Source organism: Heterodontus francisci, chromosome 1, assembly GCF_036365525.1.
Source record: "Heterodontus francisci isolate sHetFra1 chromosome 1, sHetFra1.hap1, whole genome shotgun sequence".
In the NCBI taxonomy this organism is placed as follows: Eukaryota; Metazoa; Chordata; class Chondrichthyes; order Heterodontiformes; family Heterodontidae; genus Heterodontus; species Heterodontus francisci.
The window spans coordinates 259,573,850-259,592,914 of record NC_090371.1 but is presented as its reverse complement, the minus strand read 5'-3'; the positions used below and the strand labels follow the sequence as shown (position 1 = coordinate 259,592,914).

General features: G+C 43.3%; 1 protein-coding gene across 1 annotated transcript in view; it reads left to right on the top strand.

Moving 5' to 3' along the window:
• The window catches only part of LOC137375984 (cystine/glutamate transporter-like), a 225,706-nt gene that overhangs the window by 99,954 nt on the left and 106,687 nt on the right, over positions 1–19,065 (top strand). The window contains exon 6 of the mRNA XM_068043829.1: positions 4,720–4,764. Within this exon, the coding sequence (XP_067899930.1) occupies positions 4,720–4,764 (45 nt within the window). The remainder of the gene's footprint in view (positions 1–4,719; positions 4,765–19,065) is intronic.

The window sequence follows — 19,065 nt, the reverse complement described above, 5'->3', positions numbered from 1 at the left end:
GTAAAATAAGAATTTTGATAATGTTGGATGATTAGATCCTACCAGTTATAAAGGCCAGAGATTTTTATTTTACTTCTGCACTCGTCAAAGTGAACTGAATAATCTGACCGAATAATCTGGACCCTTTCTATGGGGAAAGAAGTATTTTTCTTTCCCTGTGCTGAATGAACTGAAGGCCCAAAGAACTACACTTCCTTTCTTAATGGGAACTTAGAAAATGCAGTGAATAATGAAAGGCAAACCACATAATATGTGGTCAGTTTGGTAATCTGGCATTCCCAGCAGGGTCCTGTGCTTGCAAGCATCACTTCGTGGGTGGAACCCATGACTTTCGACCTATTAAAATGAATGGGTGGAAAATCTGCAACATATTCCCTGTGTTCATTGCCAGGATCATCAAATCGAGGAATTGATCCTTACGTTACAGTGTGTAGAACTAGTCCTGCCAAATCAGGTCCACTTATTAATCTTTAACACAAAAGCAAAATGCTGCAGATGTTGGAAATCTGAAGCAAAAACAGAAAACGCTGTACATTCTCAGCAGGCCTGGCAGCATCTGTGGAGAGAAAAACACATTTAATGTTTCAGGGCGACGATCTTTCATCTGAACTGAAGTTACTCATCTTTAACCTGTTATGGATTATCTTAGAGCGACAAGTAGGGTTGTCAGCCATCTCGTTTTTGACTAGACAATCTGGCTTTCGAGTGGAGCATCTGAAAACTTCTAAAATATAAACTAGATTCCAAGATTTTAAGCCTCCACCCTCGACAGGTGGGAGAGGATTGGGGGGGGCGGTGGTTAAAATATCAGGATCCCATACTCCGACCAGTTAAACTATAGAAAATCCAAATCAGGCCAATGATGAGGCTCTCGCAAAAGATATGCTGGGACCTAATTAACATTCAAAATGGCATCGTTGCTGCAATTTAAATGTAACGTAAGTCAGGAGAGGCCCATGTTATTGGCTGCCCAAGAGTAGATCGGTGCGGGGTGGTGGTGTCAGCCCAAGGTCAATACTACAGATCTGAGACAGGAGTTTCCACAAGAATGTGCTGATATTTTGGCACAAGTTGCTCGAAATCAGCAAAAGATCGCAGAGTTTTAGGAACAAATTATGTTTACACAGCTTTAAAAGCTTTTAAATATCCATTTCTAATTTACAGACAACTGATTTTTAAAAATTCTTTCATGGGATGTGGGCATCACTGGTAGGACCAGCATTTGTTGCCCATCCCGAATTGCTCATGACAACTGAGTGGCTGACTAGGTTATTTCAGAGGGCAGTTAAGAGTCAACCACATTGCTGTGGTGGAGGACTATGATTAAAAATGCTTATTTTTTGTGATAATCCCATTTACAGCTGTATTAATAAAACTGCGCCATGTTACCACTTTTAAATGTATCAAGGAAATCTTTTAATGCAAAGTTTTTCAAAAACATTCTGATACTGTTCAAAAATATTACTCGATTGAACTGGTTCATGCCAAATTTTGTGTACGCAAAATGCAAATGTACTTGTGCGGAAACTTGGAATAAAAAACACTTCTCAAAATTAGCACATTTTTAACTGCAATTTGCATCCAGATTGTCAATTATAGCCTGTAGTGTTGTAGTGTTTTGAGACAGTAGGCTGGATTTTGTTCTCCCCCAGGCCTTGGGTTCTGTGGCGGGGGGGGGGTGCTGAAGATGGCTCCGGATGAGGCCCGCCACGGACCTCGATGCCAGGAGTGCCCGGCCCGATCTTCCTGGCGGCGGCGAGGCTCCATGGCGGTCTCCCAGCCGCTGGGCGATGGGACCGCAATTAAAATATTCAAATAAATAAACTGAATACATTTAAATAGACTTACCTGTGATCTTGAGGACCCGTCACGATCTTTGGCATTTTGCCTTCAAATCCCCGTCCGGGGAAACGCGGCACCACACTGGCGGGGAGGGGGCAGGAGGTAGGATTTTCAGTGCTGGGTGTGGTGGGGAACGGGGTCAAATGAACATAATGAGTGTAGGGGATGGTGGGAAGGGTTGACCTTTAAACTTTGTGCAGTTTGGAGGGGGGAAGGTCAGATGTAAAAGGTAAGTTTTGCAGAGGGAAGAGCGAATAGTTATGGTAGTAGTTATTGGGAGGGTGGTGGGAAAGGGGCGTTATACATTTATTTATTTAATTTTGTGGGGGGTTATTTCTTTAAAAATTTAAATGTGCCAGCAGGGCTGGCTGCCATTTAAAAATGGCGCCAATGCCTGCACAGGCAACTGACGCCATTGCTGGCAATGGACAGCCACCCCCTCCCCATGATTTGGGGTGGGGGGGGCCCCGCCCCGGCCATTTAATTGAGCTGCTGGGTGGGAGATTGCGGTGGCTCTTTGGCGTGCGGCCCGCCATTTTTAAAAATCCAACCCTGTGCTTTGAAATTGCAATTGCATTGTGCATTGTGTGTTCTAGAGGCTGCTGTAGAACACACATGATAACAAAGTGAAAGTAAAAGAGAATAAAGAAGAAGCCTTTGTTTCCAACAGCTTGCTGCTTCTGTTTCAGTCTCCGTCTCACATATCTTATACGAAACTCAGCTAAACCTCACTCCAGTCCCGAGGACATCTCACACCCAAGGTGGAAACTCAACCCGCTGCTCTATTTAGCATTCCTTGTGGGCCAGGAGGAACAGGGGTGCTCCCCCAGGCCTCACAAGAAGGCCTTTGGCTTCCCCCAGCTGTGATCACTAAGCCTGCACTGCCCACCCTTCCCACCCACTAACTCCAAGCCCCAATCATGGCCCGGATCTTCTATTTCCCTACTGACTGTGAGGGATTGACCCCATTGGTTTTGGGTGCAGCCTCCTGCCATTACATACACTCCTGCCCATCGGCTAGGGAGACAATCTGACCAGCTACCGGGCGGCCCAAAATTATTCAAGCGAGGCTCTGCTGTTACGCCAGGATTTCCATGTCCCCAGCCTTCCCGAATTCTTCACCCACTACCAGATTCCTCACACCCTTCTCAGCTTCCTGTTAATACCTAGGTGCTAATGTCTTCTTTAAAAAAATTAGGAATGTGTGCTTTCCATTTAATTTCATGATTCATTCATTTCTCTGGTTTCTAAAGTTTTGTTGAGTTTCACCAGTATGCAACAATAACAAAAATAAAGTAAGTTATATAACACCTTTAACATAGTAAAAGGTTTCAAGATGCCTCAGAGGAGCATTTAGCAAACAATATTTGATGCAGAGCCACATAGGAAGTATTTGGACAGGTGATCAAAAGTATACCTCAAGCCATGATCCCAGCCCTTCCTCTGCTCACTGTCAGGTCTCAAAGGTGGCAAGATGATAACCCCAGGTTCATGCACAACCTGACTTTTTTCAGTGTTTCTTGATATCTGGATCAGTAAATTGCAATCCAGCCATAATCAGAATGATTTATTGTTTTACATTTGTTTCATAATAAGTAATGTGCTGCAGTTTACTATCAGTTGATGGCCTAGTTTCACAATGTTTAGGTTCTCCCACAGCGGACTATCACTTAGCTGCACAATACGGCTTACTCCCAGTTGCATGCCAATTTTACTCTCATGAAGATTACCTCCCTCTCCTTGTTTCATCCCCTTCTTATTGGGAAATATTTAATACCCTTTCTGTCTCCTCCTCCGAGAGTCCAGGCAAGATCAGGGAGAATGGAAAAGGTGAACCCGTGTCTTGATGGCTCCATTAACTAAAAGCACTTTAGCCAGCTTCTTTGTGATGACAAAGCGAGGATATGTTTGATAAAAAGCAACAATGTGTGGAGCTTGATAGATAATAGTTTTCAAAGGCTGCCTATTTATCTCGGCTGACGGAATAATATTTCTTGAAAGCTTTTACACCTTAGGGAAATTGATTTCTGCCATTCCAAAAAGTCAGTTAGATTTACTCCATATTACAGGAGGAAATGAATCAAGGAATACATTGTGTTACATTGAGAGATGAACAAATTAATTGTAACTGGCAAGTGTTGCAACAACGATAACTTGTACTTATATAGTGCTTTAGAAACATAGAAACAGAAAAATAGGAGCAGGAGTAGGCCATTTGGCCCTTCGAGCCTGCTCCGCCATTCAATACTGATCATCCAAACTCAGGACCCTGTTCCTGCTTTCTCCCCATATCCCTTGATCCTTTTAGCCCTAAGAACTATACCTAACTCTTTCTTGAATATATTTAATGATTTGGCCTCAGCTGCTTTCCGTGGTAGAGAATTCCACAGATTCACCACTCTCTGGGTGTAGAAATCTCTCCTCATCTCAGTCCTAAATGGCTTACCCCTTATCCTTAGACTTTACATGTAGAAAAAGATCCCAAGGTGCTCCACAGTGGTGCAAGTAGAAATACATGGACAAGAAGCAGATGTTAGAAGTGGGTGACCACAAGCTTGGTTGAAGAGCTGGATTTTAAGGAGGGTCTTACAGGAGGAGAGGAAGGTGGCAAGGCAGAGGAACTTAAGGAATCAAGAGTGTGGGGCTGAGGCAACTGAAGGCATGACTGCCAGTGGTCGGATAAAGGGAGGGTTGAAGATTACACTAAGATATTTTGATGAAGTAGTATTCTATATAATACACCAAAGATAAACCTTTGAGGTTATGCTCACAGTTATGTTTCCAGTATGAATTAATTGTGTTGAATGATTTTTGTTGAAAACTGTTGGAAATCATCTTTTATAAGATTGTCCTCTAACTGTTTATTATTTTATCCAGGTTTTACATGAATTTTGTTACAGAAGAAGTAGAAAATCCTGAAAAGTAAGTCTTTGAAATTGATTTTATTTTAAACAATTCTCTTTGAAAAAAAGTCTGAAAAGCGGTTCAAATGCTTCAGGAAAATATTTTTCCTGCACTTGCATGAAAACTGGTACATCATGCAGTGCCTGAGTCAAAATATACCTTCTACCCTTGTTTGGGGTGTGATAAACTGAAGGAACAACCTTGCTTAACACAGCAGAAAAAAGTTTCTAAAACTACATTCTCCTTTGAGGGAGAAACAAGTTAAGCAAGGAAAAGAAGGATCGAATGATGCAATGCACTAGCACACTGTATGACTTATTTTAATTACTTGCAGCGGACAAGCATCTGCAAGTTGAAGCCTGAGCCATTTTGAGACCAGATCCTCATTAACATACCAACAACTGGAGGTGCCAAGCGGGCACCCTGCTGCAGGTTATCACCAGTTGTGAGAGGGTGGGAAATTGCCTGGCTCCCATTCTGAGCCAAGCAACAGTCGGAGTCGGGGTGGGGAAGGGAATCCCGACAAGGGCCTTGGCAGCAGGTCAGAGATCCTTCTCACTCCTTCTGGCCCCACCAAGAAAAGTGTAAACTTTTCCTGGGCCATTTCCTGAGCCGTTGGCAGTGGCCCCTTGAAGAACTCTGGGTAAGCTGCTCATTGCCACATACAATTGGGTGGCAAGCGCACTCCAGACATGTGCACCTCAAATTTTGTACGCTATAGGACATCAATTTTTATATTACAAGTGGCTTCCCATCTGAAACTGGTGGTTGCATTGGTCACGCATCTCACGACCCTACACAAGATCGCAACAGCCATAGAACCAGCATAAATAGTAGGTAGTAAGTGTTGCTGTGTCAGTTTCAGGCCACTATCAACCCCGACCACCAGAAGCTAGTGGAGGGCCACCACTGGCATCGCATCAGCCTTATGCAGGGCCTGGGCTTAAATAAGAAATAGGAGTAGGTCATTTGACCCCTTGAACCTTCTCCGCCATTTAATAAGATCTGATCTGACTGTGGCCTTAACTCCACTTTCCTGCCTGCCCTGCATAACCTTTAACTTCCATAAGATCAAATGAAAATTGATCCTTATGTTATCATTTCTGGCACTCGGTTCAAATCCAGCTCGTGAATGGGATGAAAGCTGTCTTTTCTTTCCAAGGATCTGAGACCAGTAGCTGTAATTTGAGTTCCAGTAAGGTATAACCCTGTTTGCATTGCTTGGCTCCTGCGTGTCTGAAACTTTAACTGCTCTGTTTGAGAGAGAGATCTGTAGATACTTGGATGTGTGCATGAGCAGGACTACCTTCCAAAAGTTTTAAATTTGAATGTTTAGTGGGCAAAGAGGGGAGAATCTCTGCTCTTTATAAAGTTTGGCCCACAATTTCTTGGAGACTTGTGCCATTGGAATTTCATATTTATGTGTTGGGTTTATCTAACATGATAAAAGTCCCAGGAAATTATGGCATGAGTTATTCTATTATTTATGCTGCACCATAATTTCATAGATTTTTGTGTCACTCCTCCAATACCTTGGCCTTAACCATCCAAATTATTACCATGTCACCGCTGTGCTCCCCAGTTAAATTAATGGGCTATTGCAAATTTCCTTGATTTACACCACTTTACGGGCTGCAGCCACTTAGACTGAAAAATAACGGCATCGCGAGTGAATTTAAATTCATCAGTTCAAAGTAATTGATTTTGTAAGACAAAATTTATTTTTTATTTGCATGTGGGAGTCACTGGCTAGGCCAGCATTTATTGCCCATCCCTAATTGCTCTTGAACTGAGTGGCTTGTTAGGCCATTTAAAGGTCAACCACATTGCTGTGGGTCTGAAGATAACAAGTAGGCCAGACCACATAAGGACAGCTGATTTCCTTCCCCAAAGGGCATTAGTGAACCAGATGGGTTTTTACAACAATCAACAATTGTTTCACAGCCACACTTATATTAATTGAATTCAAGTTTCAACATCTGCTATGGTGAGATTTGAACCCATACACCCCAGAGCATTAGCCTAATTATTTAATTACTAACACAGTGACATTACCACTACACCACCGCCTTCCATAATTCGTGGAATTTTCTGTGGATGACTCAGGTCTACTTAGTTGCTGTGGTTAAACTGTACTGCTCCTGAGGTCCCTGAATCACTATTATGCCAGCTGTACTGTATTCAAATAACTTTTGCAGGAAATTTATTTTATTTATTTAAATGTTGAAAGTAAGTACACAATGGGAACGAGAAACAATGTAATTTATGGTGTAAGCCTCAGATTATGCCATTCCAGGCAATTCTGGAACATGTAGGTAGGTTTACAAAGCTACTTTGACAACAGACTGGATTTATAGTACAGACACTGCCAAGCCCTGTCTCTGGACTGAGAATGCCAGTTCAGTGCCCTTGTAAAGTTCCAATGCTAAACTGATTGTCAATACAACTTAAAATTCCAAACTGAAATGTCCTTCAGCAGTCTAAATCTAGCTCTTAGTGGCCCAAACCAATAGATTAACACTAGGAGGTACTATATCTTACTGTGAAAGGGTGGATACTGTTGCAAAGGAAATGTGGGGCTGGATTTTATGCAGTTGGTGGGGGTCCCGACAGCGGGCCAAAAAGGCAAGGAGAATCCAGCCTTGGCCATTTGGGGGACGCCTGGCTGCATTTTATGGTGCTCAGGCAATTCAATAACTGGCGCCAGGGTCCCCATCCTTTGTAAGACAAAATCTTTGATAGTTCTTGATATTTTAATTCTTAGCTAAAGCCCATCAAAACACTTCAAATGCACGGTGTAGGACACTGAAGTGCCTACACATGCCAAAGCAAGAGTGGAGAAGAAATTTGTTTAGGCCCAAAATGGCCAACATATTTGCGGCATGAATGAGAAGCTGTAGGCCCAAGGCTCCTTGAAACCTGGCCTCATCTGAATAATCCTGGTGAGCTGCACGTGCCTGTCATATCTTCTGAGGAGGATCACCGTATTCCCCTGGACCAATTTGGAGCTTGAAAAACTGAATGGAGCATGCAGCTCTCAGTTTCTGCCCATTTTCAGAGAAGGGAATTTAAACAGATGTTAGATCCTCATTAACATATATAACAGGCTTACCTCCTCTTTATAGCTGCATTTGGAGGTGCTTAAATATCGCCTGAGCCAATATGGCATCTGACATAATTCAGGCACCTTTAGGGTGTAGGACATAGCCCCTAAAAATTGGACATTTTAGCCCTTGTTACATACCTGAGAAATGGGCAAAACAAGGTCAAATTTTGCAACCCCTCCATGCCCCCTGTTGTTTTATCTGAGGATATTTGTGTAGCCTAAATTACTAACTTGGAATGTTTCTGAAAATGAAATACAGTAGCTGATTTATTTTTTATTTGCATGTGGGAGTCATTGGCTGGGCCAGCATTTATTGCCCATCCCTAATTGCTCTTGAACTGAGTGGCTTGTTAGGCCATTTAAAAGTCAACCACATTGCTGTGGGTCTGAAGATAACAAATAGGCCAGACCACATAAGGACAGCTGATTTCCTTCCCCAAAGGGCATCAGTGAACAAGATGGGTTTTTACAACAATTAACAATTGTTTCACAGCCACACTTATATTAATTGAATTCAAGTTTCAACATCTGCTATGGTGAGATTTGAACCCATACACCCCAGAGCATTAGCCTAAGTATTTAATTACTAACACAGTGACATTACCACTACACCACCGCCTTCCATAATTCGTGGAATTTTCTGTGGATGACTCAGGTCTACTTAGTTGCTGTGGTTAAACTGTACTGCTCCTGAGGTCCCTGAATCACTATTATGCCAGCTGTACGGTATTCAAATAACTTTTGCAGGAAATGTATTTTATTTATTTAAATGTTGAAAGTAAGTACACAATGGGAACGAGAAACAATGTAATTTATGGTGTAAGCCTCAGATTATGCCATTCCAGGCAATTCTGGAACATGTAGGTAGGTTTACAAAGCTACTTTGGCAACAGACTGGATTTATAGTACAGACACTGCCAAGCCCTGTCTCTGGACTGAGAATGCCAGTTCAGTGCCCTTGTAAAGTTCCAATGCTAAACTGATTGTCAATACAACTTAAAATTCCAAACTGAAATGTCCTTCAGCAGTCTAAATCTAGCTCTTAGTGGCCCAAACCAATAGATTAACACTAGGAGGTACTATATCTTACTGTGAAAGGGTGGATACTGTTGCAAAGGAAATGTGGGGCTGGATTTTATGCAGTTGGTGGGGGTCCCGACAGCGGGCCAAAAAGGCAAGGAGAATCCAGCCTTGGCCATTTGGGGGACGCCTGGCTGCATTTTATGGTGCTCAGGCAATTCAATAACCAGCGCCAGGGTCCCCATCCTTTGAATCCCGCCTCCAAGAGCTGCCGGCCCTCAGCAGTCCTACCAGTGCCACCAGGAGCAGTAGCCACTGCTGGAGCTGCAGCAGTCACTGGACCAAGAGCAGCCCTGGAGCCCCAGACTGCAGGGAAGTCGGGGCGGGCTCACCGGGGCCAATCAGGCATGGGTAATTGAGGGCAGTGGGGTGGATGGTAGCACAGGGTGGCCTTTGCCATGAGGGACCCTCTGTGGGTGCAGATTGCCCATACAGGGGCTATCTGGCGTTATTGGGCGGTCTCCTCACATGGCAGAGGGGTTCCTCCCTCCCCACCCCAGCCCCTGCCCCACCACTGGTAAAATGCCTCAGTTGGCCTCTGGGTAGGAAGGCTGAACTCAGTCTTCCCCATCCCAGACTAAATTCAATGGTATTGGGATGGCAATGGACACTCCACCCTCCACCTTGCCTCACAATTTTATGGCCCTCACCCCCCCACCCACCCCAGCCAGCTTGTCCATCCCGAGAGGGCTCATAAAATTCAGCCCGTGTCTTTTGCATGAGGGAGTGAAATTTTATGTTGTTGACGAGGTACATTACTGGAGCATGGTTGGGAGGGCATTACTCTGAATCTAACTCATGGTATTCCTGCACTTGTGACTGCTTAATGCTTACACTGAGCAAAGAAAAGTTGGAAAACTGGTCAGTTCCTCAGCAATGATATTCTTCATCAGTGGTCAACATGAAAACATTGCTGGAAAAAAAACACATAATTAAGTCACCTAGCAATAACATCAGAAAATAGGATTAAGAAAATAACCAGTCAATCCAACACAGCCTGATGATTTCTGTGAGGAAGAAAGACAAGTTTGGCAAGTTTCGGGAAGCTTGGATAACACGGGATATTGTGAGCCTAGTCAAAAAGAAAAAGGAAGCATTTGTAAGGGCTGGAAGGCTAGGAACAGATGAAGCACTTGAGGAATATAAAGACAGTAGGAAGGAACTTAAGCAAGGAGTTAGGAGGGCTAAAAGGGGTCATGAAAAGACATTGGCAAACAGGATTAAGGAAAATCCCAAGGCTTTTTATACATATATAAAGAGCAAGTGGGTAACCAGGGAAAGGGTTGGCCCACTCAAGGACAGAGATGGGAATCTATGCGTGGAGCCTGAGGAAATGGGCGATGTGCTAAATGAGTACTTTGCATCAGTATTCACCAAGGAGAAGGACTTGGTGGATGATGAGCCTAGGGAAGGGAGTGCAGATAGTCTCAGTCATCTCATTATCAAAAAGGAGGAGGTATTGGGTGTCTTGCAAAGCATTAAGGTAGATAAGTCCCCAGGGCCTGATGGGATCTACCGTAGAATACTGAGGGAGGCAAGGGAAGAAATTGCTGGGGCCTTGACAGAAATCTTTGCATCCTCATTGACTACAGGTGAGGTCCCAGAGGACTGGAGAATAGCCAATGTTGTTCCTTTGTTTAAGAAGGGTGGTAAGGATAATCCAGGAAATTATAGGCCGGTGAGCCTTACATCAGTGGTAGGGAAACTATTAGGGAGGATTCTTCGGGACTGGATTTACTCCCATTTGGAAACAAATGAACTTATTAGCGAGAGACAGCATAGTTTTGTGAAGGGGAGGTCGTGTCTTACTAATTTGATTGAGTTTTTTGAGGAAGTGACAAAGATGATTGATGAGGGAAGGGCAGTGGATGTTGTCTATATGGACTTTAGTAAAGCCTTTGACAAGGTCCCGCATGGCAGACTGGTGCAAAAAGTGAAGTCACATGGGATCGGAGGTGAGCTGGCAAGATGGATACAGAACTGGCTCAGTCACAGAAGACAGAGGGTAACAGTGGATGGGTGTTTTTCTGAATGGAGGGATGTGACTAGTGGTGTTCCGCAGGGATCAGTGCTGGGACCTTTGCTGTTTGTAGTATATATAAATGATTTGGAGGAAAATGTAGCTGGTCTGATTAGTAAGTTTGCGGACGGCACAAAGGTTGGTGGAGTTGCGGATAATGATGAGGATTGTCAGAGGATACAGCAGGATATAGATCGGTTGGAGACTTGGGCAGAGAAATGGCAGATGGAGTTTAATCCGGACAAATGTGAGGTAATGCATTTTGGAAGGTCTAATGCAGGTGGGAGGTATACAGTAAATGGCAGAACCCTTAGGAGTATTGACAGGCAGAGAGATCTGGGCGTACAGGTCCACAGGTCACTGAAAGTGGCAACGCAGGTGGATAAGGTAGTCAAGAAGGCATACGGCATGCTTGCCTTCATCGGTCGGGGCATAGAGTATAAAAATTGGCAAGTCATGTTGCAGCTGTACAGAACCTTAGTTAGGCCACACTTAGAATATTGCGTGCAATTCTGGTCGTCACACTACCAGAAGGACGTGGAGGCTTTGGAGAGGGTACAGAGGAGGTTTACCAGGATGTTGCCTGGTCTGGAGGGCATTAGCTATGAGGAGAGGTTGGAAAAACTCGGATTGTTTTCACTGGAACGACGGAGGTGGAGGGGCGACATGATAGAGGTTTACAAAGTTATGAGCGGCATGGACAGAGTGGATAGTCAGAAGCTTTTTCCCAGGGTGGAAGAGTCAGTTACTAGGGGACATAGGTTTAAGGTGCGAGGGGCAAAGTTTAGAGGGGATGTGCGAGGCAAGTTTTTTACACAGAGGGTGGTGAGTGCCTGGAACTTGCTGCCAGGGGAGGTGGTGGAAGCAGATACGATAGCGACGTTTAAGAGACATCTTGACAAATATATGAATAGGAAGGGAATAGAGGGATATGGGCCCTGGAAGTGCAGAAGGTGTTAGTTTCAGCAGGCATCAAGATCGGCGCAGGCTTGGAGGGCCGAATGGCCTGTTCCTGTGCTGTACTGTTCTTTGTTCTTTGTTTAAATGCACGCTGTCTTGGTGCCCTAAATAAATTCAAGATGATACACCCATGGAACTGAAAAAGTCTGCTAACTTAGCCACTGGCATTTGCTTCCAGGTATCATGCGCTTAAAATAAATACACACTGGCAACTCTTAATCCTTTCCCCTCCCAAAGGGTAACAGTCACAGTTTTGAGAATATTGATATATTGTACCTCATGCCTCATAGAAGCAAGAATCTATAGAAGCAGAAGCATTGTGGAGCAGTCAGTGTCAGAGATTGTAGTGAGGGTTGAAGTAGTTTGACAGTACTTTTTAAAAATTAGTATTATATCTGCAAATATGCATTTTGCATTTGCTAAAAATATATTCTTTGATATTAATCACTGAATATTAGTTTTTCATATTTTACATATTTCAGGGGAAAAAATCTTTAATTTTATATATATATATATTAGTTGGTTTGTTAGGGTTCTGATATATCCAGATTTATCAAACTCATCATTTAAAAAAAAACACACCATAACAAGTTACTGTAATTTGGAGGTTAAAATACTTTCTGGAACAAGTACAGACATCACAAACTGCAACAGAAGTTTTAGCAGTTTATCATCTCAACACCAACACAGAACATACTCACCTACATTGTTTTGTTTTTAACAGTCAACAGACAGTTACAAGACTGATGTTTATCCATTTTAAGTTTTGCTGGGGGTTTGTGGGGTTTAGCTGTCATGGTTAACAGCAATGGAAACCAGTTCCTATGATTAAATCACATTATTTAAATCAACACGTGAATTGAAAAGTCACATCTGAACCGAGTTGACTTTGTGTAATTGGTGAATATCATTGTTTGAGAATATTAGACAGATAGATATCACACACACCAAGATATTTGCAATTTATTCCTTCTTCATTCGAATTATTTATTTTACATGTTAACAGGGATCATTCAGGCCACGATCCTGTTGGAGAATTCCTTTCCATTGGGCGATTCAATTGCTTAAAAAGACATCGCAATGAAACTAAAAAAAAATGTCCATCAACAATTTCACAAAAAGGTTTTTGCCATGATATAACAAAACAGTTCAAAGATCAATGTGGAAAGGGTATTAAGATTTACTTAAAATTCAGAAAATACCTGGACATTCGGCATTTATATGAGAGATGACAGATTTGCCTCAATTTAATTGAATTAGCTGGAAAATCCCTTGTATTCTTGACCATTTGCAATACTTTGAAGCCAGCTTTTACCTTGGATTTATGTCAAACCATTCCAACTCCCCCAAAATTTAGTCCAGGTGGGAAGGCCTGCGAGCGGCCTTCCTGCCCCACCACGAATTGAGGCCCTTAACTGGTAATTAAAGACCTCTTCCAACTGCAGTCGCAACTGGCAGGCAGCGCAAAAACCCATGTGGACTACTTCCCGGCTCCGGGGATGGGGAGGTCCTTCATTCAAAGGCACATAATTAAGTCACCTTGTAATAACATCAGAAGATAGGATTAAGAAAATAACCAGTCAATTCAACACAGCCTAATGATTTAAATGCACATTTAGGAGCTATCTTGGAGCACTACATAAAGTCAAGACAATACACCCATCGATCTGAAAATGCCTGCTAATTTAGCCACTGGCATTTTTGACTTCAATAGTCATTTGCTTCCAGGTAACAAGCACTTAAAGTAAACAAGGGACCTGGCATCAGGAAGGGGTTGCCCGCTGAGGGCTACCCCTCTTGCCCTTGCTGCTGACCCCTCTCCACCCCTCCCCCACAACCCCCACCTTGCGAGACCCCTCCCACCCTGGCCTACCTTAAGCCTGGTTCCAGTGCCACTCCTCGATGTTTGATTGTTGCAGCTACAACAGTAGCCACTGTCTGCATAGTGGCGCTACTGCTGCCAGCCTCTGATTGGCCAGCAGCTCTGCAAGGCCAGGACTTCTGGCGACGGGGTCCTAAATCCTATGGAAGGCTCACCGCTCTCCTGATAAGTGTCTGATTGGCACTAAATGCGGCGAGCCTTCCATAGAGGAGGGAGTGCGGGGAACTCGGCATCAGTTTCCCCTGAAGTCGAGACCCCACCACAAGCATAAAATCCCCCTCATTGTGTGTAGGTGACTGTTAAAGTGATGGGAATTTCAACCCATTAGCAGCCTTTTCACAAAGCGGTGACAGGCGGAAATATAGGGAAAGGGAACCCTAGGTACAGGCATAGGTCTGCAAGCAACTGACAGAGCTGCCCAGCAGTCAACTGGTTTGATGGCTGCAGAAGACCTGGAAAACATTCAGAATGCAGCTGATAAGTGGCAAGTAACATTCACGCCACCCAAGTGCCAGACGATGATCATCTCCAACAAGAGAGAATCTAACCATCTCCCCGTGACATTCAATAGCATTACCATCACTGAATCTCACACCATCAACATCCTGGGGGTTACCATTGACCAGAAACTTAACTGTACCAACCATATAAATACTGTGGCTACAAGAGCAGGTCAGAGGCTGGGAACTCTGCAGTGAGTAACTCATCTCCTGACTCTCCAAAGCCTGTCCACAATATAAAAAGCACAAGTCAGGAGTGTAGTGGAATACTCTCCACTTGCCTGGATGAGTGCAGCTCTAACAACACAGAAGAGCTGGACACCATCCAGGACAAAGCAGCCCTGTTGATCGTCACCCCATCCACCACTCTCTCCAGCACTGACGCACAATGGACAAGATACACTACAGCAACTCGCCAAGCCTCCTTCGACTGCACCTACCACCTAGAAGGATAAGGGCAGCAGGTGCATGGGAACATCACCACTTGCAAGTCCTCCTCCAAGTCACACATCATCCTGACTTGGAACTATATCGCTGTTCCTTCACTGTCGCGGGATCAAAATCCTGGAAATCCCTTCTGAACAGCACTGTAGGTGTACCTGCACCGGATGGACTGCAGCGGTTCAAGAAGGCGGCTCACCACCACGTTCTCAGGCAACTAGGGATGGGCAAAAAATGCTGGCATTGCCAGTGATGCTCACATCCCCTAAATAATTTTTTTAAAAGTGATGCTTGATGAGGTGCTTGCAGGAGGGGTACCATCCCCATCGTTCAGCATTGCAGCATGCTTACGAGGTACAGCTAAGTTTCAGGTCACATCTAACTATTACTCTTCCTGTTTGTGACAGCCCTATGTTGCAACATTGTTGCAGGTATCCTTGCATGAGATGGCACAGCTCTGCATCTGCCTCTCTCCTGAACCAGACTTCAAGAAGATAGGCCTCACATCATTTGAGATGGGTATAATGAGACCTGCAAATATGGTTGATGACATCTGAATACATTCTTTCATGCAGTTAAAAAAAGAAAAACATAAGTTTATATCACACCTTTCAGAACCTCAGGATGTCCCACAGTGCTTTACAGCCAATTAAGTATTTTTAAAGTGTAGCCACTGTTACATTGTGGGAAACAACAACTTATATTTATGTAGTGCCTTTAATGTAATTTATATACAAAGGATGACATAGACTCATAAAGGGACACAGCATAGAAGGGAGCCACTCGACCCTTCGAGCCTGTGCCAGCAAGCTGTGATTGGGGTGCTTCTGCAGAAATTACTAGCATAATGGTTAATAAGAACAGAAAATGCTAGAAATGCTCAGCAGGTCCAGCAGCATCTCAGGAAAGAGAAACAGAGTTAACATTTCAGATGCGAACATTCATCAGAACATAATGATTAGTTACACATTCACATCACAGTGATGCCACTGAAGCTCTGTTGGCAGGGTAAGGTACTTTCACCTCTTGCTCCAGTTAAGGTGGTGTGGGCTCTGCCAGGAGGATATAGAGTGCTGTTTGGGCAGCCTGACCTGTCTAGAATCCCATCCAGAGGTCCTCCTCTTCTGAAACTGTCAGCTTGTACCATTCGCAAATTCATGGGGGCCAGTAAAGGGAGCTGTGAGAAAAAAGATACATAATTTGTAACAATTGGTGCAAACACTCATGAAAGTGCTTGGAGAAAGAAAAAGAAAACATTCACCTGTAACATCTATGTGCCTTTTAGATGCATCCCACCTGAAGCTCAGCTCGTGGCCATGCTATGGACTTGACGTTCAGTTTGTCTGTCCCCACAAAGTGCCCCTTTTTCTATGTCCTGCTGTAGTTCCCACTTACTGAATATAGGAATTTCCAATGTCTACACAAGGCCCACATGCAAATGAGTGCAGGCCCAAGATTTGGAGGCAATCCAACGGGATACACTTTCCATCTTCTTTTGAGGTTCATTGCACCCCATCTGTGCTGAAAATGAGCACAAATGGGGCATACCGGATACGAAAATCAGCCCGACTGATTTTCCTGTTTTCTGATTCAAAAGATGCTCCTGAAAAGAAATTAAACACTGCTTTGGATCAATCAGTGATTCGTGAGCAACATATGAAGCTTTCTATTTTATATTTTTATGTGGGAAAGTAGAGTTGAGGGTGCGAGCCCCTCATTCAGTCACAACTCATAGAGCTCCTTCCAGCTGATCTTCAACACAGCAGCAAAATTGAGTTTTCTGTCTTTCAGTTTATGTAATGCTGTCAGGGCCCATTCCTTTTCCTGAGCCAGTTGACAGCTAGGCCTCCCTCACAGATCACAGCTTGTGAGCTGGTAACTGTGAGCTTGTCAGTTTAATTGACCATGTGCTAAATTCCAGAAAATGTTAGACGTTCCCACTTCATAACAGTCTTCAGCTTCACCAAGAATGACAGCCAAATAAAACCTAGCATAGCCCATGGCAAGTTTTTTGTACTGCAGAATATTTCACAGTGACGAAAGAAACCAATGTTGAAACAAGTCATCTGCTCTTTGTTTCTAAAAAGAGTTCCTAATTAACTGTGGCATGTTCTGTAATAACTTGACTGATTTCTGCAAGATATCATTTATTTCGAAGTGAGTATTGTTGTAATTATATTTGTGCTGTTGCAGTTTTGTCTCTGATAATGCTACAGGATCACTGTGTCATATTTTAAAGTTACTAAAGACTGTCAATTTGAATGAGCTTTTATTTTAATAAGAAAACTGCTCTTGAAACATTAACAGGGAGCTAAATCCCAGTGGTAATGTCACTCCTTTCATTTTATTTCTGCCAATTTTCTCCATTTAATTATTTGTAATGTTTTTCACAACTTCTAACACTTTTGGACCAAGCACATATTTATAGGTGGGTTGTCATGACACACTTTTTCATGTTGGGAATTGGAGTAAATTATGCGCTTAAGGATTGTATTTACTAAAGCTGTACTTAAATGAGGCTAATACCACAGGAGACAAGTTTGATAACAAACGCATGACAAGATTTAACAACAGAATAGCTTCCAAGGTTTCATGAGTGGACTAAATGAGTAAGCACAGATTGCTAAAATGTTTTGAATAAGAAATATTCACAGCAATTAAATAGGAAAGTGTGTGATAGATGACAGGAACTGTTTGACCACTCATTTAGTCTGAACGTACATTATCTTGGGTTAGTTGGTAACACTTTCAACAATTTGCATTTATATGGTGCCTTTAAAGTGGTAAAAACATCTCAAGGTGCTTCTACAGGAGCATTATCAGCCTGAATTTGACACTGAGTTGCATAAAGAGACATTAGGATAGATAATCACAAGCTTGGTCAAAGCTGTAGGTTTTAAGGAATGACTGAAAGGAGGAGAGAGGATTAGAGAAGCTTGGGAAGGGAATTCCAGAGTTTAGGGCCTTGGCAGTTGAAGGCATGAGCAACAATGGTGGTGCAAATAAAATTGGGGATGCCAAAGAGGCCAGAATTGGAGAAGTGCAGACATTCCGTGGGGTTGGGGTCCGTGGGAGGGCGGGGGGCAGGGGTTGGGTGGTTGTGTTGATGGGCTGGAGGAGGTTACAGGGATAGGAAGGGGTGAGGCCATGAAGGCATTTGAATACACGGATGAGAATTTTAAAATCAAAGCATTAGCCAGACCAGAAGCCAATATAGGTTGTTATGATCAGGTGAGAAGGGGTCTATGGATTCCCTCTCAGCCTTTGCCTGATTTAAATGTGAAAGGGTTTAATTTTAGAAACACCGTGTTTTTAGCTGCCCTTTAGTGAATCCTTGGTCACTGCTCCAATTGTAAGGCAAAGAAATCAAACAGGTTTCCTTAGATTTAAACAAGAAAGGTAGAAGTTTATTAATATTAAATTCTAATCCAGTCAATGACTACAAATATATGACGTGACCATGCTAACATGCATATGTGGTAAATACTCACGCAGATAGAGACAGAAAAAGTAGAAAGAATAAAGGGGAAAAGTTTGAGGCAATATCTGTTAGTTATTTACTGTCCTTTGAGTTCAGTATGGAGTCTTTGGTTGCCGGTATGTCCTGATATTCGTTGGGGCCCAGTTCACGCTTCAAATTGTTTCGATGTCGCAGTCTTTTCTCTCTTGAGGTTTACATGTCTTCTGTGGGTCCAGTAGCTTGGGAGAAGGTGAGAGAGAGACAGCCAGAAGAGCGGCTTCCTTGTTCCAGCTTCAGTTGCAAACTGCCTTCTGTTCCTTTCTGTGTGGCACAATCCAAAAAACCCCAGGTTGCGCAGTAGGTTAGTCATGTGACTAGCTCCTTATTTGGAATAGTCTCTCCTGCGAGGTTGTGGATTGTGTCATCTTAACAGTCCCTTGAATGCGCTTCCTTACACCTTCAATGTCTGGTGATCAAAATCCATTTGGGTTAATTGGAGCAGGGAATAGCCCTTTGTCTCCACAAGCAGCGACTCTTAGTATGCAAATGTCCTTCCAGCCCAGGGTCTGGTGATCTTCAAACAAGTCATTTCTTCACTCCAGCAACAGTTTAAAAATAATATTCAAATGACAAAATTAATATGCCTCATTCTTGGCAGGTGGGCGTCTGCATGACAAGGAGAGATGGGTGAAAGGGACTGGTACAAATTAGGATACAGGCAGCAGAGCTTTGAATGGGTTCAAGTTTATGGAGGGTGGAAGGTGGGAAGCTGGTCCAGAGAGCATTGGAATAGTCGAATCTGTAGGTAATAAAGGTATAGATTAAAAGATTTGTGGTTGCAGCCAACTTTGAACGCAGAACTGAGAAAGA